The sequence below is a fragment of the Coregonus lavaretus genome (assembly GCF_964263955.1).
Source record: "Coregonus lavaretus genome assembly, chromosome: 23".
Lineage (NCBI taxonomy): Eukaryota > Metazoa > Chordata > Actinopteri > Salmoniformes > Salmonidae > Coregonus > Coregonus lavaretus.
Window position 1 is genome coordinate 29,164,481 of NC_140010.1, and position 24,000 is coordinate 29,188,480.

Sequence of the window (24,000 nt, forward strand, 5' to 3'; positions counted from 1 at the left end):
AAATGGAACACAAGTGAACACATTTCAAAGGCTAAAACCTGCATCCAACCAACCCACCAACCTATTGACCCCCTTAAGTGTCCTCTAGACTCTAGTCTATTCTGTGCTCTATTTCATTATTCCTGTAGACCGAGGCCTTGGGAAAAGTCTACAGGTCAATAAGGCCTGTTCCGTAGATACTGTACTCTGGGCAGCTCATAGGTTACTAAAGAAGGTTCTACTGTGTAGGAGCAGACGGTAGCTGACGGGTCGATGCTAGCCCCACCAGACGCATAGCATTACTGCAGTGAGGGGAGCGGGGAGGTCAAGGCATTCACTTCATCAGACGGGGAAGGCAGGGAAACCAAACAACAGTTGGATGGAGAGATGGACTGGAGGTGGAACTGAGATGACATATTAACAGCCAGGGGAGTTTAGGGGTTTCGCTTCGGCACACAAGAGAAACTACTGTTGGGTTTCTTTTAAGTCGATACATGCACAGATACACACACACACACACACATTGTGTAAGCAGATGAACATGCTCTTGAGCAGACATGCTCTTATACACACGCACGCACACACACACACCCACACCCACACACACGCACACTGTGCCTACCTTCTCGTAGAAGCGTAGCTCGTAGTCCAGGATGATTCCGTTGGGCTGTTCAGGCTGTGGCCATGACAATGTGAAGCTCTTCATGGTGGAGCTCACCTGGTGCATGATGGGTACGATGGAGGGGGCTGAAAACAGGAAACAGGAAGTGAGACTGAGATTAACAAAATTGCCTCTGTGCCTTGTAGTAGCCTGAACGATGCAAGAATGTAGCATTGAAAGCTACTAAAAACACAATGTAACACATTCTAAATTCATGCCAGTAAAAATCACCAGTCAGAGCTGTCATGGGGCAGCTAACACATCTTTTAAAACGTCCTCACTCTTCAAGGTCCCCATTTCTCTCTCTCTGTGTCCGTCTCCGTCTCCGACACAACAAGGTAACAATCTGCGCTGGGTCTGAATAAATCACTACCTAATGAGGCCCCTGGAGCATCTAAAATTCGGCCTGGGAGCACAGTGTGGGTCTATTCTCCACTATAATTCAGTCTATACCTGATTCATTAAAAAATTCAAACAGTTTGGAGTATCCTAATACATTGTGTTTCTCTGTCTGTCTCTCTCTCTCTCTCTCTCTCTCTCTCTCTCTCTCTCTCTCTCTCTCTCTCTCTCTCTCTCTCTCTCTCTCTCTCTCTCTCTCTCTCTCTCTCTCTCTCTCTCTCTCTCTCTCTCTCTCTCTCGCTCTCTCTCTCTCTCTCTCTCTCTCTGCTCTCTCTCCCACTCAGACACAGCACACCTGAGCGCACACATATGGGCTGTGAATTAACCCAACACCCCAGCAATCTCCAGCTCATTCCCTTGCTTTTGTCCTCCGCGCTATCATCCCTCTATCATCATTCCTCGTTCCTGTCTTCCTGGGCTGGGTGGGGGCGGAGATGGCGAGCGGCAAAAGGCCAGCGTTTAGCAGTGACTGAACAGGAATAATACATTGCCCCCAGTATATGGGAAGGGAATGCTTTCCCTCTCTCTTTGCTTATCTTTTACAGCATCCATTCCAGAGATGTGGAAGGCTGGGAGATCGAGGCTCATGTATTATGACCCCCAAACATACTGATAGACACACAGCGGCATATATGTCTACACACACTCACTTTTGTTGAAATAAACCCTTCCACCATCTCATTCTACCACCCACACTACTATTCACACATCCTGTGCCCCTGCCTCCCATACACACAAACACACCGAACTTTCCTCACACTTCAGCTCCCAAACTCCCCAAGTAACCCCCAGACACTCACCTCCACCCCACCTGCTTCCCTCTCTCGTTCCAGCTCACGCACTCTCATCCTATCCAGGCCTCACCTTGGTGTGGCTAAGCCTCCTCTCTCCTCTCTGGCTGCCTCATGCTCCAGTGCACAGAGCTCTGCTGGGCCGCATTATCAATTACCGGCCCTGGGCACAGCACAGCACTGTTACTGACAGCCCCAGTAGGCCCAAATGCTGCTGCTGTCTACCCTGCATTATGAGCTTACAGTAGAAAGGGGGTAGCAGAGGGGAGTGTGTGTTCCAGAACAGACTAAGTGTGAGTCCAAAATCGCTCCCTATTCCCTACATGCACTACTGTTGACCACGGCCCATAGGCTCTCGTAAAAGATTTTACACTATATAGGGAATAGGGTGCCATTTGGGACGCAGACTAAGACCCAGACTGTATTTAGCCAGACAGATACAGTTTGACCAATTATATTAAGACCAGGCAGGCATTTGTGATTCTACATGGTTTCACATCACGTCTCAATGATTGGTTGTGTGCTGCTGTGTTAAATATTCCCATTTGAAAATCTCCACACAAAGAAGTACAATATACTGTACCCCCTGCCTAAAAGTCCCAATTAAATAATAGTAGCACTTCTGCAGGTCATGGATAAAACGTTTGCCAAGTCCTCGTTCTGAAGGACTGTGTGTGGGTGTGTGTTTGCGAACACAGACGTGTGTTAGTGCCCTGTATGTAATGAGCCTGTGTTTCTATCAGGACTGCTGCATCTGTACCTGGCTGGAGATCAAGGGTCAGGCCCACTGAAACCATGCCATCCACTCAAAACGCGTCCCAACCGTTACCAGGGGACACCAGCGCTGACAGTGATTGGTTGCTGTGCCCTGCACTTCTCTCCTCCCCCAATCCCTCCCCCCTTCGCTCGCTCCTCTGTTCCACTTTTATCTGGCCCAAGTGGCTGTACCCAGCTTTTAATGCAGCACTCGGCTTAACATTAATCAATGTCAAGCCTCCCAGTGCTGCTAGCCAGGGAGGGAGGGAGGGAGGGAGGGAGGGTTGGAGGGAGGATTGGAGGGAGGGAGGGAGGGAGGGAGGGAAGGAAGGAAGGAAGGAAGGAAGGAAGGAAGGAAGGAAGGAAGGAAGGAAGGAAGGAAGGAAGGAAGGAAGGAAGGAAGGAAGGAAGGAAGGAAGGAAGGAAGGAAGGAAGGAAGGAAGGAAGGAAGAGAGAGAGAGAGTGAGAGAGAGAGAGAGAGAGAGAGAGAGAGAGAGAGAGAGAGAGAGAGAGAGAGAGAGAGAGAGAGAGAGAGAGAGAGAGAGAGAGGAGAGAGAGAGAGAGAGAGAGAGAGAGAGATGAGGGGGGAGGGAGAGCAGTAGAGGAAGGGGTTTTTACCTGCAAACTGCTACTCTAACAGAAGGCCATCACATTACACATCTTACGACTCTATACCTACACACTATTGCACAGGGCCATTACACATCTTTTACAAAAGGGAACGAAAGCTCATTCATTTTCACCAAACCCCCAGAAAATAACTTGGGTGACCTCTTCCCATTCTCCCTCTGCATCAACTCCCTCATTGTGATTTTCCCGGGATAAGCTTAATACATTTCACATTCCACGATCCACATTCCGCAGGGCTTTCATCCCTCAATTCCCAGCTGGACGTTCCTGATGTGCTTGACTGATTCCCAGTTTGACGATTGGTCGGAAAAGTCCCAATAATTGGTAAGATGACCAAAGCCCCAAGGCCCATTTCATCACACAGAACAATCTAATTCCAGCTTTTTCCTTTAAGACTGAGACCTCACCACAGCACCACAACACCAGGCTCTCACAGTCTCTCCCTCTCCCTCTCTCAACCTCTGTCACTCTCTCTCCCTCCTAGGCATGCTGGTTAACCACTGCCTCCCCATTAGCAATAGCTCAGAGGGGCTGCCCAGTCGTGACTACATGGTAATGGACCCCTCTCACAGATCATAGGGATGTGGCAGTTCTGCTCTGCTCCGTTCTGCTCCGTTCTGCTCTGATCTGATCTGTGCTGTTCTGTCCCTTTCTGTGTTCTGTTTCTATTAGTTTCTTTCAGGAAACCAATTAATACTTTTTTGAATCACTCCAGTGATGCCAGTAGTGACACTACTCTTGAAATGTAGATGTTAAATAGGCATTCTTGGTGCCTTCTAGAGTTAACTAGAGCATGGGATTGTCTTTGAGTGTGGTGGGTTTGCTTAGAACCTTCTCACAATCACATATTGTACTGTGGCCAGAGGAGAGATTTAGTGGCGAAGACCGAAAGTAATGAAGGCAACTTGTCTTTTGGTTTACGCGATTCCTCTTTCTCTGTTGTACTTCAGACACTAGATGAAGACGTTTTAAGGTTTACATTTTTACATTTTACATTTTAGTCATTTAGCAGACGCTCTTATCCAGAGTGACTTACAGTTAGTGAGGGCATACATTTTTCATACTAGCCCCCCGTGGGAATCGTACCCACAACCCTGGCGTTGCAAGCGCCATGCTCTACCAACTGAGCTATAGGAGGCCATCTAGGTTTGAGGAGTTCAGTAGCATTCAGAGCCATTCTCCTCCGATCGCCTGCAGCTAGCTGCCAGTTTCTGGATTCAAGGGACAAGCTACAACATTTATGATAAACTGGCATCAAATTAAGTAAAATGACACCCTGAGCCAGCCCTGAAGAGGATGATGAAATGGTTGGACACCCAGCTCCTCTCTGCCCTCTTATAGTCAGTCAAGTGCTGCGAACTGAGGCAGTGAGAAAAGCAACAGCCCATGTAAAAAAGAATGAAGAAAGTTGCACACTATCACACTCTGACTGACTGACTGAAAGATTGATTGAATGAATGAATGAATGAATGAATGAATGAATGAATGAATGAATGAATGAATGAATGAATGAATGGATGGATGGATGAATGAATGAAATAACCATTGGACGTACTAATAATCGAACGAAGAAATAATGAGCAATCTATTCAATACATTCAAGTGAGTATTTCTTTCTTTTTTTTTACAGTAAAGTATGATTGTGTCTTCATCTGTTCCTACTCGAAACCAACCCATGTACACCAACAACACATGGAAATACTCAAGGCATTCAAAGCATGTAAACACAAAACATAATGAGTAGGGATCCAAACAGGCCTCACATCCCTCTGGTTTTAGTAATGTCAAAGGCTCAAATCCCTTTGGTATGTCTGGTTGTTTGGATTTGGCTTCAACCACTTCTATCTCTTTGTATCTAGAATCCCGCTGAGCCGCAGACTGTTTTCATGAACTTGCTGGGTTTCGCTGGTTTCCACATGCCCAAAGAAGGCTGCAAGATGAATAGATGGAGATGTTTGGATTTTGGGAGTACTTCTAAAAACAGTTGCAGTGGAGTGGAATGGGAGGAGTGTTTAGGTTGGTGATTGGTTTGGCAGTTGCCACAGAATCTAGATGTGCGTTCAACAAGGGAAATACCTTGCAAACGTTGGCTAACGTAAGGCTAACGTAAGCTAACATATTCATATTCATAACACTAGCTAACACTCTGAGAAGGTAGTGTGCAGAGAATGTAAGTGTCTGATTCGGGTCTAAACTGTTGCTAAAAAGAATCAAATGGCCATGTAGACATTCTACTATATTTAGTAGGAATAGCTAAGTCATTGTCAGTTTGAATATTGTCGCTAAAAAGACACAGTAACCCTTACATAAACTAAATGTTTGATGTTTCACCGTAACATTTTGGAATGTTCACTCAAATCCTTCAACTGAAATTGTTACTCTGGCAACATGTTCACCGCAAACAGAAGCCTTGTTGAACTCGCCTCAGGTTACAGAGTTGTGCAAATCAGGAGAAAAAGACAGAGGCAGTGAAAAGTAGTAAAAGAGGGAAGAAAAGTCCCTCTCTGAGTGATGTCATTCAGCTGTTCATGTGGGTTAAGTGTCCTGGATGGAGGGATGGAGGGTTGGAGGGAGAGAAGGATGCTGTTGAGGACATTGTGTTACATCGTCTGGTCCTTGACTGTAATGACCCTAGTATGCATTAACCTATCTTAATGGACATTTAACATTTACCACACAACCCTCAGGTCTGCACACGGTGTGCTCCTAAGTGAATTAAAGCATAATGTTCCCCAAAAAGACATCAAATGGGAGATGGCAGCTTTTGACTATACAGAGATAAAGATGATTAAACCTGGGCTGTAGAGTGAGGGTAGTAAATAACCTGAGAAGTGTGTGTGTGTGTGTCCAGTTTAGTGCAGGCTGTGAATCAGAGTATTGATCAGGCCTTCATCCCAGACACACACAGGGATCTAGGACAGTTTAATGACCTCTGCACTGATTCACACTGAATCATCTCTGCACCAAACCATATTTACAATGTGCAGGGATACTGGAGGGATGGAGGTAGATACAGTATGTATATGGGTAAGGTGACTAGGCATCAGTATATAAGATAAACAGAGTAGCAGCAGCTTGTATGTGAGTGGGTGTGCATGTGTGTAGAGTCAGTATAAATGTACTGTATGTGCATATTATGTGTAAGTGAGCAGATGGAGTGTGTGTGTTAGAGCAGGTAGGGCCCTGTGAGTGTGCATAGAGACAAACATTTCAAAATAAAAAGGTCAATGAGGATACAAGGTTAACTTGTACAGTGAGGGAAAAAAGTATTTGATCCCCTGCTGATTTTGTATGTTTGCCCACTGACAAAGAAATGATCCGTCTATAATTTTAATGGTAGGTTTATTTGAACAGTGAGAGACAGAATAACAACAACAAAAATCCAGAAAAACGCATGTCAAAATTGTTATAAATTGATTTGCATTTTAATGAGGGAAATAAGTATTTGACCCCCTCTCAATCAGAAAGATTTCTGGCTCCCAGGTGTCTTTTATACAGGTAACGAGCTGATATTAGGAGAACACTCTTAAAGGGAGTGCTCCTAATCTCAGCTTGTTACCTGTATAAAAGACACCTGTCCACAGAAGCAATCAATCAATCAGATTCCAAACTCTCCACCATGGCCAAGACCAAAGAGCTCTCCAAGGATGTCAGGGACAAGATTGTAGACCTACACAAGGCTGGAATGGGCTACAAGACCATCGCCAAGCAGCTTGGTGAGAAGGTGACAACAGTTGGTGCGATTATTCGCAAATGGAAGAAACACAAAAGAACTGTCAATCTCCCTCGGCCTGGGGCTCCATGCAAGATCTCACCTCATGGAGTTGCAATGATCATGAGAATGGTGAGGAATCAGCCCAGAACTACACAGGAGGATCTTGTCAATGATCTCAAGGCAGCTGGGACCATAGTCACCAAGAAAACAATTGGTAACACTACGCCGTGAAGGACTGAAATCCTGCAGCGCCCGCAAGGTCCCCCTGCTCAAGAAAGCACATATACAGGCCCGTCTGAAGTTTGCCAATGAACATCTGAATGATTCAGAGGAGAACTGGGTGAAAGTGTTGTGGTCAGATGAGACCAAAATCGAGCTCTTTGCCATCAACTCAACTCGCCGTGTTTGGAGGAGGAGGAATGCTGCCTATGACCCCAAGAACACCATCCCCACCGTCAAACATGGAGGTGGACACATTATGCTAAGGGGGTGTTTTTCTGCTAAGGGGACAGGACAACTTCACCGCAACAAAGGGACGATGGACGGGGCCATGTACTGTCAAATCTTGGGTGAGAACCTCCTTCCCTCAGCCAGGGCATTGAAAATTGGTCGTGGATGGGTATTCCAGCATGACAATAACCCAAAACACACGGCCGAGGCAACAAAGGAGTGGCTCAAGAAGAAGCACATTAAGGTCCTGGAGTGGCCTAGCCAGTCTCCAGACCTTAATCCCATAGAAAATCTGTGGAGGGAGCTGAAGGTTCGAGTTGCCAAACGTCAGCCTCGAAACCTTAATGACTTGGAGAAGATCTGCAAAGAGGAGTGGGACAAAATCCCTCCTGAGATGTGTGCAAACCTGGTGGCTAACTACAAGAAACGTCTGACCTCTGTGATTGCCAACAAGGGTTTTGCAACGAAGTACTAAGTCATGTTTTGCAGAGGGGTCAAATACTTATTTCCCTCATTAAAATGCAAATCAATTAATAACATTTTTGACATGCATTTTTCTGGATTTTTTAAATGTTATTCTGTCTCTCACTGTTCAAATAAACCTACCATTAAAATTATAGACTGATCATGTCTTTGTCAGTGGGCAAACGTACAAAATCAGCAGGGGATCAAATACTTTTTTCCCTCAATGTAGCTATTTTGTTAGCTATTTATCAGTCTTATTGCTTGGGGATAGAAGCTGTTCAAGAGCCTGTTGGTGCCAGACTTCATGCATCGGTACCACTTGCCATGTGGAAGCAGAGAGAATAGTATATGGCTTGGGTGGTTGGAGTCTTTAACAATTTTCTGGGCCTTCCTACCACACCACCTGTTATACAGTAGATGTCCTGGATGGCAGGGAGCTCATCCCCAGTCATGTACTGGGCTGTCCGCATCACCCTCTGTAGCGCCATGTGATCGAGGGCGGTGCTATTGCCATACCAGGCAGTAATGCAACCAGTCAAAATGCTCGCAACGGTACAGCTGTATAACTTTTTGAGGATTTGAGGGACCATGACAAAAATGTTCAACCTCCTGAGGGAGAAGAAGCACTGTTTGGACCATTTTAGGTCTTTAGTGATTTGGACACCATGGAACATGAAGCTCTCGACCTGCTCCACTGCGGCCCCTTAGATGTGAATAGGCTCATGCTCGCCCCCCTGTTTCCTGTAGTCCACGATCAGCTCCTTGGTCTTACTGACGTTGAGGGAGAGGTTATTGTTCTGGCACCACACTGCCAGGTCACTGACCTCATCCCTATAAGCTGATTCATCATCACCGGTGATCAGGCCTACCACGTTGTGTCGTCAGCAAACTTGATGATGGTGTTGGAGTCATGCGTGGCCACATAGTCGTGGGTAAACAGGGAGTACAGGAGGAGACTAAGCACACACCCCTGTGGGGCCCCTGTGTTGAGGGTCAGCATGGCGGAGGTGATGTTGCCTACCCTCACCACCTGGGGTAGGCCCGTCAGGAAGTCCAGGATCCAGTTGCAGAGGGAGGTGTTCAGACCCAGAGTCCTGAGCTTGGAGGGGACAACGGTGTTTAATGCTGAGCTGTAGTCAATGAACAGCATTCTCACATAGGTATTCCTCTTATCTAGGTGGGTGAGGGCAGTGTGGAGAGCAATTGAGATTGCTTAATCTATGGATCTGTTGGGGCAGTATGCAAATTGGAGTGGGTCTAGTGTGTCTGGGATGGTGGAGTTAATGTGTGCCATAATCAGCCTCTCAAAGCACTTCATGATTACAGAAGTGAGGGCTACAGGGCGGTGGTCACTGTGGCGTGAAGCCTTAGAGTTCTTCGGGACAGGAATGATGGTGGTCATCTTAAAACGTGGTGATTAAAGACTGGGACAAGGAGAGTTAGAATATGACCGTGAATATGGCTACCAGCTGTTCTGCGCATGCTCTGTGAACGCGCATTGAATACTATTGGGCCCTGCGGCCTTGCGGGTGTTGACCTGATTAAATACTTTTTTCACATCAGCCTCGGAGAGTGAGATCACCAAATCATCTGGGTCGGTGACGGCCCTCACACCTGTCACGATGTTGTTGTTGTCAAAGCGTGCATAAAATGCATTGAGTTTGTCTGGTAGAGAGGCATCATTGTGCAGATCACGGTTGGGTTCCTTTATAATCTGTAATGGTCAGTAGCCCCTGCCACATACGGCGGGCGTCAGAGCCTGTGTAAAATGATTACACCTTATTCCTATATTGTACTTTTGCTCGTTTGATGACTGTGGAGATCATAGCGGGACTTCTTATACTTGTTCCTGTCCTCGGCCGTAGCCTAAGGGTTGTCTGCGATAGCTCTGTGTGTGGTAGCCCTGTCCTTTTCTGAAGACGGTGATGGAGGTGCTTAGCTCGACAATGATATCGGCGGAGTCTCGAAACATATTCCAATCAGCGCTGGCAAAGCAGTCCTGTAGCATAATCTCTGATTCTGGTGACCATTTCTCAATGGAGCGAGTCACGGGTACTTCCTGTTTGAGTTTCTGCTTGTAATGATCCGATTTGCCGAATGGCGGACAAGGGAGGGTCTTGTATGCTTGCTTGTGGGTAGAATAACAGTGGTCTAGGACTTAATCGCCCCTAGTGGCGTTGGAGACGTGTTGATGGAAGTTGGGCATCACACGCCTTAGTGACCAGAATTAAAATTGCCGGCAACCAGAAAAGCAGCCTCTGGATGTAGGTTTTCTTGCTTGTTTATAGCCTTGTACAGTTCGTTAAGTGCCAGCTTGTTATTTTTCTTATCCTGAGGTGGAATGTATACAACAGTCACGATAACAGCTGAAATCTCCCTCGGGAGGTAGAAGGGTCGGCATTTGACCATCAGGTATTCCAAGGCGGGTGAACAGTGGGTCGACACTTCCACCGTGCTGGAGTTAGCAGACCAGTTCGAGTTGGTGTAGAGGTAAACCCCTCCCCCCTCGATTTCCCGACTCCACTGTCCTGTCCGACCGGTGAATGGAGAATCCATCGAGTTGGATAGCCATGGGGGGTATCTTGTCCGAGAGCCATGTTTCAGAAAAGCAAAGAATATTGCAGTTTCGAGAGTCCAATGGAAACTTTGAGAGTCCATTGATTAACAGATTGCCAACACCTTTGTGTCCTTTTTAACTGGTTTTGGCGTTCAGTCCAGTTTGCACATGGTAAGTGTGACTAAGAATAACTTTCTTCAGACTTCCACTCTCAGACTGCCTTTACACACTTTTCTCCCCAAATTATCCTCAGATCCTTCCATCCATCTCGACACTGAAAGTCCATATCCACGTCCGGCCGAGTCGGTCTAGCTTCCTGCCTGTTATGAAAACCCTCCAGTCAGAAGCAGCAGCGCTGCAATTACCTAGCCACAAAGAGTCTCCTAGGGCTGGGCATGGGCAGAGCCAATTACAGCCAGTCACCTCTTTACACAGAGCAGGGCTCGCACAATGCTTCCCTACATTTATCTGTCATGTAGGGCCTATTTAGCCTTTCAAACATGGGACAGTCAGAAGCCATTAGGCTACCCTAATAATCAAAGCTATTTACCTCCTCATTTCCCTCTTCTTCACTATCAGCCACCACAACTTAAAGGGCCATGAGCCAGAGCCAGAGAGCGTTCCCTTCTTCGCTCTGTCGTTATTTTCTTGGAGGTTGTTGTGATTAAATACTGGAGTTTCGATTCCAGAAACGGGGAATGGGGAGGTTGTATAGTTTGAGAATGTCTAGTAGGTAACAATATACAATGAGTTAGGTTTGTGTATATTTTTAAAAAAAACATATTAACCTACGCTAATCAAAATGCATAAACTCATGCACAAACTGGAGGGTTCACAACTTCAACTTTCACATTTCCATAGCGCCATAGCTCTGCTTTCAACCATGCTGTTATGGTGGGGTAACATGTACCAGAAATATCCAATATTTATAACACAGAAAATCCCAGAAAAGTTGCTGTATACACTCAAAACTGTAATATGGTACACACTCACGAAATGACCACTCGAAAACCGAGTATACAACTAAACTCAATACACAACTACACTCCACATATTTGGCAGACACTCTTGAGGTCTCTCTCATACGAGCAAACACAGACAAATGAAATGGGTCTCATTTAAATGTTCCACTTGGTCAATACTTTGTGCTCTAGGTCCCTTGAAAAGTGCCACTATGTACATGATGGAACTCCACAGGAGCATGAAGAACACTGTAGGAAAAGGACCAGGCAGACAAAATATCCCAAAGCTGTCATTTCCAGTGGCTGAATTCACATTCCATCACAAGGCCAGAGAAATAGAAGGGAGAAATGGAGGGAGGGAGGGAGGGAGTGAGGGAGGGGGGAGGGAGGGAGGGAGGGAAGGAGGGAGGGAGGGATGCAAGAGAAAGGATGACCAGGAGAGGGAAAAAAAGAGAAAGAGAGTGAGAGAGCAAGAGCCTTTGAGAGCAAAAGCCTTCCAACTTAAGAAAAGGAGAGAGAGAGAGAGAGCGTGAAGGAGAGAGATGAGGAGGCGGCCGTCCAACTCTCAGGCTTGATTCACGCTGTCCTAATCGTGGACAGAGGAGTCTGCATGGTCATTATGTAGTACTAAACACAGACCCCTTCTTGTCTCACTGCCTGTTCTGTAACAGCTATAGCACTGCTGCCAAGACAGTGAACAGCAGAGAAACTGGCATGGGCATGTACAGTGAGGGACAAAAGTATTTGATCCCCTGCTGATTTTGTAAGTTTGCCCACTGACAAAGACATGAGCAGTCTATAATTTTAATGGTAGGTTTATTTGAACAGTGAGAGACAGAATAACAACAAAAAAATCCAGAAAAATGCATGTCAAAAATGTTGGGGTGACCTCGTCTCTCAACCCCTTGCCCTCTTTGATGTAGCCTCAAAGACACACACACCCATTCAAGTGTGCGCACACACAAAAGAGTGCGTACACACACAGGCGAGCATGAAGACACATGGAAGCATATAAACAATCCTCTCTTAGCCTCCACAGACACACACACACACACACACACAAAACCCTCTCAGTCTCAACATAAAACGGAAGGCAATCTGTCCCACATATACAGTGAGGGAAAAAAGTATTTGACCCCCTGCTGATTTTGTACGTTTGCCCACTGACAAAGAAATGATCAGTCTATAATTTTTATGGTAGGTTTATTTGAACAGTGAGAGACAGAATAACAACAAAAAAACAACAACAAAAACTCATGTCAAAAATGTTATAAATTGATTTGCATTTTAATGAGGGAAATAAGTATTTGACCCCTCTGCAAAACATGACTATGTACTTGGTGGAAAAACCCTTGTTGGCAATCACAGAGGTCAGACGTTTCTTGTAGTTGGCCACCAAGTTTGCACACATCTCAGGAGGGATTTTGTCCCACTCCTCTTTGCAGATCTTCTCCAAGTCATTAAGGTTTCGAGGCTGACGTTTGGCAACTCAAACCTTCAGCTCCCTCCACAGATTTTCTATGGGATTAAGGTCTGGAGACTGGCTAGGCCACTCCAGGACCTTAATGTGCTTCTTCTTGAGCCACTCCTTTGTTGCCTCGGCCGTGTGTTTTGGTTAGTTGTCATGCTGGAATACCCATCCACAACCCATTTTCAATGCCCTGGCTGAGGGAAGGAGGTTCTCACCCAAGATTTGACGGTACATGGCCCCGTCCATCGTCCCTTTGATGCGGTGAAGTTGTCCTGTCCCCTTAGCAGAAAAACACCCCCAAAACATTATGTTTCCACCTCCATGTTTGACGGTGGGGATGGTGTTCTTGGGGTCATAGGCAGCATTCCTCCTCCTCCAAACACAGCGAGTTGAGTTGATGGCAAAGAGCTCCATTTTGGTCTCATCTGACCACAACACTTTCACCCAGTTCTCCTCTGAATCATTCAGATGTTCATTGGCAAACTTTAGACGGGCCTGTATATGTGCTTTCTTGAGCAGGGGGACCTTGCGGGCGCTGCAGGATTTCAGTCCTTCACGGCGTAGTGTGTTACCAATTGTTTTCTTGGTGACTATGGTCCCAGCTGCCTTGAGATCATTGACAAGATCATCCTGTGTAGTTCTGGGCTGATTCCTCACCATTCTCATGATCATTGCAAATCCACGAGGTGAGATCTTGCATGGAGTCCCAGGCCAAGGGAGATTGACAGTTTTTTTGTGTTTCTTCCATTTGCGAATAATCGCGCCAACTGTTGTCACCTTCTCACCAAGCTGCTTGGCGATGGTCTTGTAGCCCATTCCAGCCTTGTGTAGGTCTACAATCTTGTCCCTGACATCCTTGGAGAGCTCTTTGGTCTTGGCCATGGTGGAGAGTTTTGAATCTGATTGATTGATTGCTTCTGTGGACAGGTGTCTTTTATACAGGTAACAAGCTGAGATTAGGAGAACTCCCTTTAAGAGTGTGCTCCTAATCTCAGCTCGTTACCTGTATAAAAGACACCTGGGAGCCAGAAATCTTTCTGATTGAGAGGGGGTCAAATACTTATTTTTTCTAACCTCATTATCTGAGCCATCAACGTTAGGTAGTTAGTAGCTACTGTACTTAATTACACCTACTGATTGCAGAAGACAAATGTTAGCTGGCGTCGGGTAAGTTTGGCTTTATACATAGCTTGGGCTTTGTCGAGTAAGGCTTAATTATGTATTTAGATTGTAGTTAGGTATTGTAGATAGGCCCGCAGCACGAAGCTAGCTAGCTAGCCGTTTTTCAAACAAAGTCAACACAGTAGCCATTGCTAGCTAGCCAACACGACCAGCTAACTGTACTGCAGTAGCTAAATACAATATATTTGTGCTAGCTAGCCAACGTTTAATTTTTGCTGCGTTATGAAAGGAACTAGACACGGACACGAATTATCTGTTTAGTGTGTTAACACACTATTGGTAGTTTGTTGTAACCAAGTATTGGTGCTAAACTGTGTTTTATTGGATGCTAGCATGCTAGTTAGCTATGGCGTCATAGTTAGGCATCGTGGGCTGTTGTGGGTAGTTATTGTAGGTTAGCATTGTTTTCGGCGGTGCCGGGTGTAGCACGAAGCTAGCTAGCTAGCCGTTTTTCAAACAAAGTCAACACAGTAGCCATTGCTAGCTAGCCAACACGACCAGCTAACTGTACTGTAGTAGCTAAATACAATATACTTGTGCTAGCTAGCCAACGTTTAATTATTGCTGCGTTATGAAAGGAACTAGACACGGACACGAATTATCTGTTTAGTGTGTTAACACACTATTGGTAGTTTGTTGTAACCAAGTATTGGTGCTAAACTGTGTGTTATTGGATGCTAGCATGCTAGTTAGCTATGGTGTCATAGTTAGGCATCGTGTGCTGCTGTGGGTAGTTATTGTAGGTTAGCATTGTTTTCGGCGGTGCCGGGTGTAGCACGAAGCTAGCTAGCTAGCCGTTTTTCGAACAGAGTCAACACAGTAGCCATTGTGTGCTGTACTGTGGCAGCTAAATACAATATATTTGTGCTAGCTAGCCAACGTTTAATTATTGCTGCGTTATGAAAGGAACTAGACACGGACACGAATTATCTGTTTAGTGTGTTAACACACTATTGGTGGTTTGTTGTGACCAAGTGTTGGTGCTAAACTGTGTGTTATTGGATGCTAGCATGCTAGTTAGCTATGGTGTCATAGTTAGCTAGCTGAATAAAGTGGGTTGAGTCTATTCCCTGAAACATTGAACCGCTGTGGTTCACAACAATTCTGATTTCTAAAGGTGGAAGTTGGGAGAGTTTTTGTTCGGGTGGTTCAGTGAAACAATTATAGTTTCTGAGGTGGAAGTTTTGGTGAGGGAGGCCCTGCTCTCTCCTCTCCCAGATGTTTAGTTCATTTCATTCCGATCTCCTCTGCATTATTGTAGCCATTTGCTACAGCCTGTCAACTACTACTAACAAACGCCTCACACCGCGTGGCTGCTGCCTCTCTAACCTGGTGGTCCCTGCACGCACCCCACACCTGGAGTTCCAGGTCTCAGGCAGCCTCTGGAACTGCCGTTCTGCTGCCAACAAAGCTGACTTCATCCCAGCCTATGCTAACCTCCAGTCCCTCGACTTCCTGGCGCTGACGGAAACATGGATTACCACTGAAAACACTGCTACTCCTACTGCTCTCTCCTCGTCTGACCATGTGTTCTCGCATACCCCGAGAGCATCTGGTCAGAGGGGTGGTGGCACAGGAATCCTCATCTCTCCCAAGTGGACATTCTCAATTTTTCCCCTAACCCATCTGTCTATCTCCTCATTTGAATTCCATGCTGTCACAGTCACTAGCCCATTTAAGCTTAATATCCTTGTCATCTATCGCCCTCCAGGTTCCCTTGGAGAGTTCATCAATGAGCTTGACGCCTTGATAAGTTCCTTTCCTGAGGATGGCTCACCCCTCACAGTTTTGGGGGATTTCAACCTCCCTACGTCCACATTTGACTCATTTCTCTCTGCCTCCTTCTTTCCACTCCTCTCCTCTTTTGACCTCACCCTCTCACCGTCCCCCCCTACTCACAAGGCAGGCAATACGCTTGACCTCATCTTTACTAGATGCTGCTCTTCTACTAATCTCACTGCAACTCCCCTCCATGTCTCCGACCACTACTTTGTTTCCTTTTCTCTCTCGCTCTCCTCCAACACTACTCACTCTGCCCCTACACAGATGGTAATGCGCCGCCGCAACCTTCGCTCTCTCTCTCCCACTACTCTCTCCTCTTCCATCCTATCATCTCTTCCCTCTGCTCAATCCTTCTCCCTCCAATCTCCTGATTCTGCCTCCTCAACCCTCCTCTCCTCCCTTTCTGCATCCTTTGACTCTCTGTGTCCCCTATCCTCCCGGCCGGCTCGGTCCTCCCCTCCAGCTCCGTGGCTTGATGACTCATTGCGAGCTCACAGAACAGAGCTCCGGGCAGCGGAGCGGAAATGGAAGAAAACTAAACTCCCTGCCGACCTGGCATCTTTTCACTCCCTCCTCTCTACATTTTCTTCATCTGTTTCTGCTGCTAAGGCCACTTTCTACCACTCTAAATTCCAAGCATATGCCTCTAACCCTAGGAAGCTCTTTGCCACATTTTCCTCCCTGCTGAATCCTCCCCCCCCCCCCCCCCTCCTCTCTCTCTGTGGATGACTTCGTCAACCACTTTGAAAAGAAGGTTGACGACATCCGATCCTCGTTTGTTAAGTCTAATGACACTGCTGGTCCTACTCACACTGCCCTACCCTATGCTCTGACTTCTTTCTCCCCTCTCTCTCCAGATAAAATCCTGCGACTTGTGACTGCAGGCCGCCCAACAACCTGCCCGCTTGACCCCATCCCCTCCTCTCTTCTCCAGACCATCTCCGGTGACCTTCTCCCCTACCTCACCTCGCTGATCAACTCATCCTTGACCGCTGGCCATGTCCCTTCCGTCTTCAAGAGAGCGAGAGTTGCACCCCTTCTCAAAAAACCAACACTCGATCCCACTGATGTCAACAACTACAGACCAGTATCCCTTCTTTCTTTTCTTTCCAAAACTATTGAGCGTGCCGTCTTTAGCCAACTCTCTTGCTATCTCTCTCAGAATGACCTTCTTGATCCAAACCAGTCAGGTTTCAGGACTGGTCATTCAACTGAGACTGCTCTTCTCTGTGTCACGCAGGCTCTCCGCACTGCTAAAGCTAACTCTCTCTCCTCTGCTCTTGTCCTTCTAGACCTGTCTGCTGCCTTTGATACTGTGAACCATCAGATCCTCCTCTCCACCCTCTCCGAGCTGGGCATCTCCGGCGCGGCTCACTCCTGGATTGCGTCCTACCTGACTGGTCGCTCCTACCAAGTGGCGTGGCGAGAAGCTGTCTCCGCACCACGTGCTCTCACCACTGGTGTCCCCCAGGGCTCAGTTCTAGGCCCTCTCCTATTCTCCCTATACACCAAGTCACTTGGCTCTGTCATATCCTCACATGGCCTCTCCTATCATTGCTACGCTGACGATACACAACTAATCTTCTCCTTTCCCCCTTCTGATAACCAGGTGGCGAATCGCATCTCTGCATGTCTGGCAGACATATCAGTATGGATGACGGATCACCACCTCAAGCTGAACCCTGGCAAGACGGAGCTGCTCTTCCTCCCGGGGAAGGACTGCCCGTTCCATGATCTCGCCATCACGGTTGACAACTCCGTTGTGTCCTCCTCCCAGAGTGCGAAGAGCCTTGGCGTGACCCTGGACAACACCCTGTCGTTCTCCGCTAACATCAAGGCGGTGACCCGATCCTGCAGGTTCATGCTCTACAACATTCGGAGAGTACGACCCTGCCTTACACAGGAAGCGGCACAGGTCCTAATCCAGGCACTTGTCATCTCCCGTCTGGATTACTGCAACTCGCTGTTGGCTGGCCTCCCTGCCTGTGCCATTAAACCCCTACAACTCATCCAGAATGCCGCAGCCCGTCTGGTGTTCAACCTTCCCAAGTTCTCTCACGTCACCCCCCTCCTCCGCACACTCCACTGGCTTCCAGTTGAAGCTCGCATCCGTTACAAGACCATGGTGCTTGCCTATGGAGCAGTGAGGGGAACGGCACCTCCGTACCTTCGGGCTCTGATCAGTCCCTACACCCAAACGAGGGCATTGCGTTCATCCACCTCTGGCCTGCTGGCTCCCCTTCCTCTGCGGAAGCATAGTTCCCGCTCAGCCCAGTCAAAACTGTTCGCTGGTCTGGCACCCCAATGGTGGAACAAGCTCCCTCACGACGCCAGGACAGCGGAGTCACTCACCACCTTCCGGAGACATTTGAAACCCCACCTCTTTAAAGAATACCTGGGATAGGATAAAGTAATCCTTCCACCCCCCCCCCCCCCCCCCCCCCCAAAAAAAAAACAAACAAACAAAAAAAAAAGTGTAAAGTGGTTATCCCACTGGCTATAGGGTGAATGCACCAATTTGTAAGTCGCTCTGGATAAGAGCGTCTGCTAAATGACGTAAATGTGCCCTTGAGCAAGGCACTTAACCCTAATTGCTCCTGTAAGTCGCTCTGGATAAGAGCGTCTGCTAAATGACTAAAATGTAAATGTAAATGTTATTTCCCTCATTAAAATGCAAATCAATTTATAACAATTTTGACATGCGTTTTTCTGGATTTTTTTGTTGTCATTCTGTCTATCATTGTTCAAATAAACCTAGCATTAAAATTATAGACTGATCATGTCTTTGTCAGTGGGCAAACGTAAAAAATCAGCAGGGGAACAAATACTTTTTTCCCTCACTGTATTCACAAAGAATCACAGAAAATATGTGCTGATCACAGATCAGCTTTGCCTTTTAAATCATAACAAATAAGAGGAGGGACCTGATTCTACATCCCACTTCTAGTCTCTGTGATGCTTTGTGAATACTGGCCCTGTTCAGCCCTATAAAAAACAACCTCCAGCTATTTTGGCCAGGATTGTGTTTGGTAGGTTTTTTTTCAGGGATGTGTTCAATACTGCGTCAGTGTTTTAGGCTGTGGTGTTATAGACTGTTCTCAGTCTGCCGTGAAGAGAGAGGCCGAGGCAAGTCGAGTTGCTTCTCGACGAAAACAAAGACTCATTCGAAAAGAAGATTGCAACCAGCAAAGTACAAATGGTGCAGAAATAGGTCAAAGGGAGGGATATGCTGGTCTCGCTAGAGATCCTAACATGCCATGTCTTGGGTTGGGGTTTTGAACTTTACCATGTTTTCAAAGGGAAAAATCCCCCAATTCTCAACACACTCAATTATATAGCAGGCCTCTTCTTTCATTCGAGAAAATAGGGCGATAATACGATAGAAGAGAGACAGTTTCAATATTTCACTTTGTGAGTTCACGTAAAGCTGGTGTCAGCTGCCCCCTCAGTTAAATCCTTAAAGTCATTATTCACGGTTCAGCACAATGACCTCTCTCCAGCTCACATTGTGAAAGGAGAAGCAACAGGCCAGGAGTCAGAAATGCAGAGATTATCTTGCGTTTACCAGTGCTGAGCAATGTGGGATGAAATATGATATCAACTATCAATGAACAGCAGACTATGCCAACAATGTACATGAATACAGATGATGATAATGATAATGATACTCACCATCCCCTCTCAGTGAGACTACACAACACACACAGATAACCCCCCAATCCCCTTCCCACACACACACACACACACCCACAGACACACCCACACTATTCTCTTACCAGCCTGATTGGTGGTGATGTCTATAGACACATGCTGGGCAGGGTAGGGGCTCTTGTTGGTCACCCCATTGATGGCCTGTATCTCGAAGCTGTAGAGTGTGTGGGCCCACAGGTTGCTGATGAACACTCTGGTCTCCGTCAGGCCCAGCTGCCTCGGCACAAAATCCACATTGTCGTCACAGTGTGAACAGGTACGGCGGTCCGCCCGGCACTTCTTACACACAATGTTGTAGACCACGTCCTCACGACCGCCTGTCTCCCTGGGCGCGTGCCACTCCAGGATCACTGAGGTCTCGTTCACGACGGATATCACGTTCCGTGGGCCCGAAGGAACGCCTACAATCAGACACAGAGAGGAACCTTTATTTAACCAGGTTTTCCCATTGACATCTCAGTGAATCTCTTGCCAACAGACCTTGAGATTGACAAACACAATGAGAAGGTTGTCAGTTTTTATGTATTCTATTCAACCTTTATTTAACCAGGAGATCCCATTGAGATCTCAAATAATCCAATTTTCCAGAGAGACCTGGCCAAGAGGGTAGCTTTAATGTAAACAATAGCAAGCTAACACAAATCCTGGACCCCTCATAGGACAGACAAGGCAATACCCTTTTCACACTACTGAGCCAAACAGAACCGACCCAAGCCGAGCTGCACTTGGTTGGTCTAGTTACACATCCACCATAATTTCTGGAACCATGCTGGAAAGGGCAATGTGAAAGGAAAACATCAGCGCCAGCACAGTACAGGTCAGCCCTATAGTGTGAATTAGGCACACTTGTTTTTCGACAAGGAGAGGAAAATGGGTCATACTCCATATCCACCCAGAGGACAGGTAAGGCTTAGATGAACTGTGATTAGTGGAATGTTTTTATGAGTCCGGCTCTGTTGATGGAAGAGTTTTCACCACTTAAAGAACGTTCCTGGACATGCCAACGCTGAGCGAGCAGCTACTCTATATGCTAATTATAGTCCATCACTACAGCGAATGGGCTATAGCCTAAGGAGAGGGAGACTTACAGGACTGTAGCTACCAGCTATCCTGTACTAATCCGCAAGCTCGCAGTTAGACTAGGGGTTGAGGTCTTTTATAAATCAAGGTGAATCCGTTCCAATCAAAGTAAGTGCCTTATTTTCTGTATATTGTGTTGTCGTTTCTACTGTAGCACACCGTATCTATGGATCATAATGTATTTACTGTTTTATTCACATGTTTTCAAGTACTGGTGAAAAATCATGCATTCCGATTCTTGCATAGATTGTAATGGTCACATATGATGTGTGTAAAATACTTTTTTGAAGGTTGTACTGATTATGATGAGCTAATGCTAAGCTATTTGCTGGTTATTTGTGGCGCCGTGTTTGTTGACATCATACAATGCATTCTGGTTGTCACGTAAGCGTCTGTCAGACCAAAGATGTTATAACAAGGGATAGTTCACTCGACTGACTTATGGTGCTTTCAAGACAACTGTGAACTCGGAAAAATACTAGGTCAAATCATGACATCAGTGATCTTCAGGTCGGAAAGTCGGAGCTCTAGAAAGAGGCCCGAGTTCCCGAGTTGGAATTCTGAGTTGGATGACCGTTCAAAACGATTTTTCCCAGTCGGAGCTCATTTTTTTCAGAGTTCCCAGTTGTCTTGAACGCACTGAAGTCGGAAGTCGGAGATTTCCCAGTACCCAGTTGTTTTGAACGCGGCATCAGATTGTAACTTTGGTACCTTAGGGTTGCCAGCTCAGACCCCCCTTTCCAGGGGTTTTATTTTTATTTAGCATATAAACTTATCCTGTGTTTGCCCCCCATTTATTGAGAAATCCCCCATCATAGTAATATTTCCTGCATCATATTCCCCCACGATACCTCCCCCATTTCTACCCCCATGGACTTGAAAACGCCCCACTAATTAAATGAACCCTCCCACAAACACCCATAAAATGGTTTCATTCCTGTTTAGCTTTCGCGCTATGGTTAGGCTAGGCAGTAGTCTTGTATTTGGTGTGATGATCTGTAAGGTGATACCATTTTATTTTATTTGTGATTTGTCAAAAACGGTAAACGACTTGTCAAGTCATGTGCTTCGGTTCTTGTATACACTGTAACAAGTACATCGAAGATTTGTAATATGCTGAAAAGTGGCTAAACTAAGTTCATATTTTTCAGGCAATGGGCGCAGCCATCTTTTACTTTGTTTATTTGCGTCTTATAGTGAATGGCATTCTGGGATTAGGGAGTTTTTGCCAAGTCAAACATAAACAAACATGGCTGTCATCATAAAGAATTTATCTTAGCTGACACGTATCTCTTTTCTCAATAATATTACATTTCTCACTTGTGCTCACCAGAGATGTGGTACATTGTAAACAAGTCTAGCTGTTAGGTCACTAACTTATGTTTTGTTTTTCGTCAGAGCAACCTGTTATTTGGACTGGTTTATGGAATGAGTTTAGCTGTGGATGTGTTCTGTGTTATGTTTGGATGATGAAGTCCGCATTTATCTTTTACAATAAAAGGTGAAATTGAGGAATAAAATTGTGAAGACCTTTATTTCCCATCAGTATAAAACATTGTTTAGATGCTTTTCAGACAACAATGATGTTTAGATGCGTTTGTTGCATCGTATGTTATGTTGCTACTGTTCCAATCACATATTTGTGATCTTACGCTGCAGGGACCACTCAACAATGATCACAAATATGTGATTGTACGCGTCAAAGGGTTAAAGTTATTCAATTTGACTTATTCAAGCACATGGGCTACACAAAAAGGTGTGTGAAAATGTATTGTCTGAATATATCTGGGTTAAAAAATAAAGGATACAATTCAAGAAAGCCGTACAAGCGTAGTATGATGCATCCCTTGAGTTTCCCATTACAGAGAGGTTCAGGGAACGCAGTTCAAAATAAAGGAGACAAGAGAAGGAAGCTGTATTAGCGTATTAGGACACAGCCCTTAGTTTCCCATCGCCAAGGGGGGAGGGCAGGCAGTTGCTTCTGTCAACACAGCCACAATAAATCATTGTTGCTGCAAAGCCACGTGGGATAGCGCTTGGGCGCTTGGACAAAGCAGCGGAACACACAGAGGTGACGGAATGGCAGTGTTGCCGCGGCGACCTCGGCTCAGCGCCATGGCGACGACTGAAGGGTCAGTGACAGGGAGAGCGTGACCTCCACAGTGTGGTTATTATGGTCTGCCACAGAGAGGACAGAAAGAGGATGGAATCCATCACCTCTAGATAGCCCGCAGTTTTACCCAAAGCCACTTACAGTTAACATATAATCAGGATGTTTCCCATGCAAAAAACAGACCAACAAGCACCATATTCATTGGAGCTATCGGGTGTGCGTATGAGAGCGAGAGAGAGAGAGATAGAACGAGGCAAGAGCCTAAGAGAGTGAGAGAGATGAGCTAGATAGTGAGATGAGAAAGAGTAAATATAGAGAGGAGAGAGTGTGTGTGTTCGCAGAAATAGGCCAGAGATAGAGTTGGGTATCACACACACACACACACACACACACACACACAGAGCTCATACACTGCACATGTACCTACATATAGTCCATATTATCACCATGACACACCTACTGCTGTAAGAACTGATATAAATGACCCTGCCTATGTGTTATGTGACAGTCAGGGTACATAATACATGGTTGCTCATGGAACAAATACATATGACATGTAATCACACTATCTGTTTACATGTCCATTATTCACATACTTGTGTGCGGTCTGTCTTCATGTATGTATACAACACAACAAAATGGCTGTGAGAGGAGAGATGTGATGTGTTTGGCTCGGTGCATCTCGTCTCTGGGCCCCTGTTGCTAGCTGTATAGATTTTCCTATGCAGTGACGGATGGAGAAATCCGATGTGACTGCCACTTAACCGGTGATTTGCAGGCTATTATGGCTGCCCTTGGCTGTTTTAATTTGCCATGGGATTTAATTTGTCGAGTTCATTACTTACCGAGCTCCTCGCCTGGCATTAGTTTAGCCGCACTAGTCAGCCTTGATTGTTGCTTACATCTCACACGCCACAATTAAGACGACTGCATGATCATCAAGCGTTTTGTTTACTCCTAGTAATGTGTTAGAATGGTTGGAGTGTTTGTGACAGTGGGGCGACAGTTTGTGTGGAGTGAGGTGGGGTGGGTTGGGGTAGGGTGTGTGTGTGTGTCTATGCATGCATGAGTGTGTGTCTATGTATGTAGGCATGCATGCCCAATAGTGTCACTGTCAAACTCATCCCCCCCCAGTGGCAACTAACTGATGAGGCATAGAGAATCCTGTGTAACAGGTGGATAGAAAGTAATGTATACAGCCCACATATTGTCAGGGGACCAGAAAGGCCACAACCCTTGTTTGCCCCCTGGGCTGCCTGCTGATGTCAAGAGCACTTCAGCCCCCCAAATATAAAC

General features: G+C 46.2%; 1 protein-coding gene across 1 annotated transcript in view; it reads right to left on the bottom strand.

Moving 5' to 3' along the window:
• Positions 1–24,000, bottom strand: part of LOC311099071 (ephrin type-B receptor 1) — a gene marked incomplete at both ends in the record, with an annotated part of 313,995 nt that overhangs the window by 69,012 nt on the left and 220,983 nt on the right. Inside the window, 2 exons of the mRNA XM_084139687.1 lie at positions 602–726; positions 19,577–19,912. Of these exons, the coding sequence (XP_083995813.1) occupies positions 602–726; positions 19,577–19,912 (461 nt within the window). The remainder of the gene's footprint in view (positions 1–601; positions 727–19,576; positions 19,913–24,000) is intronic.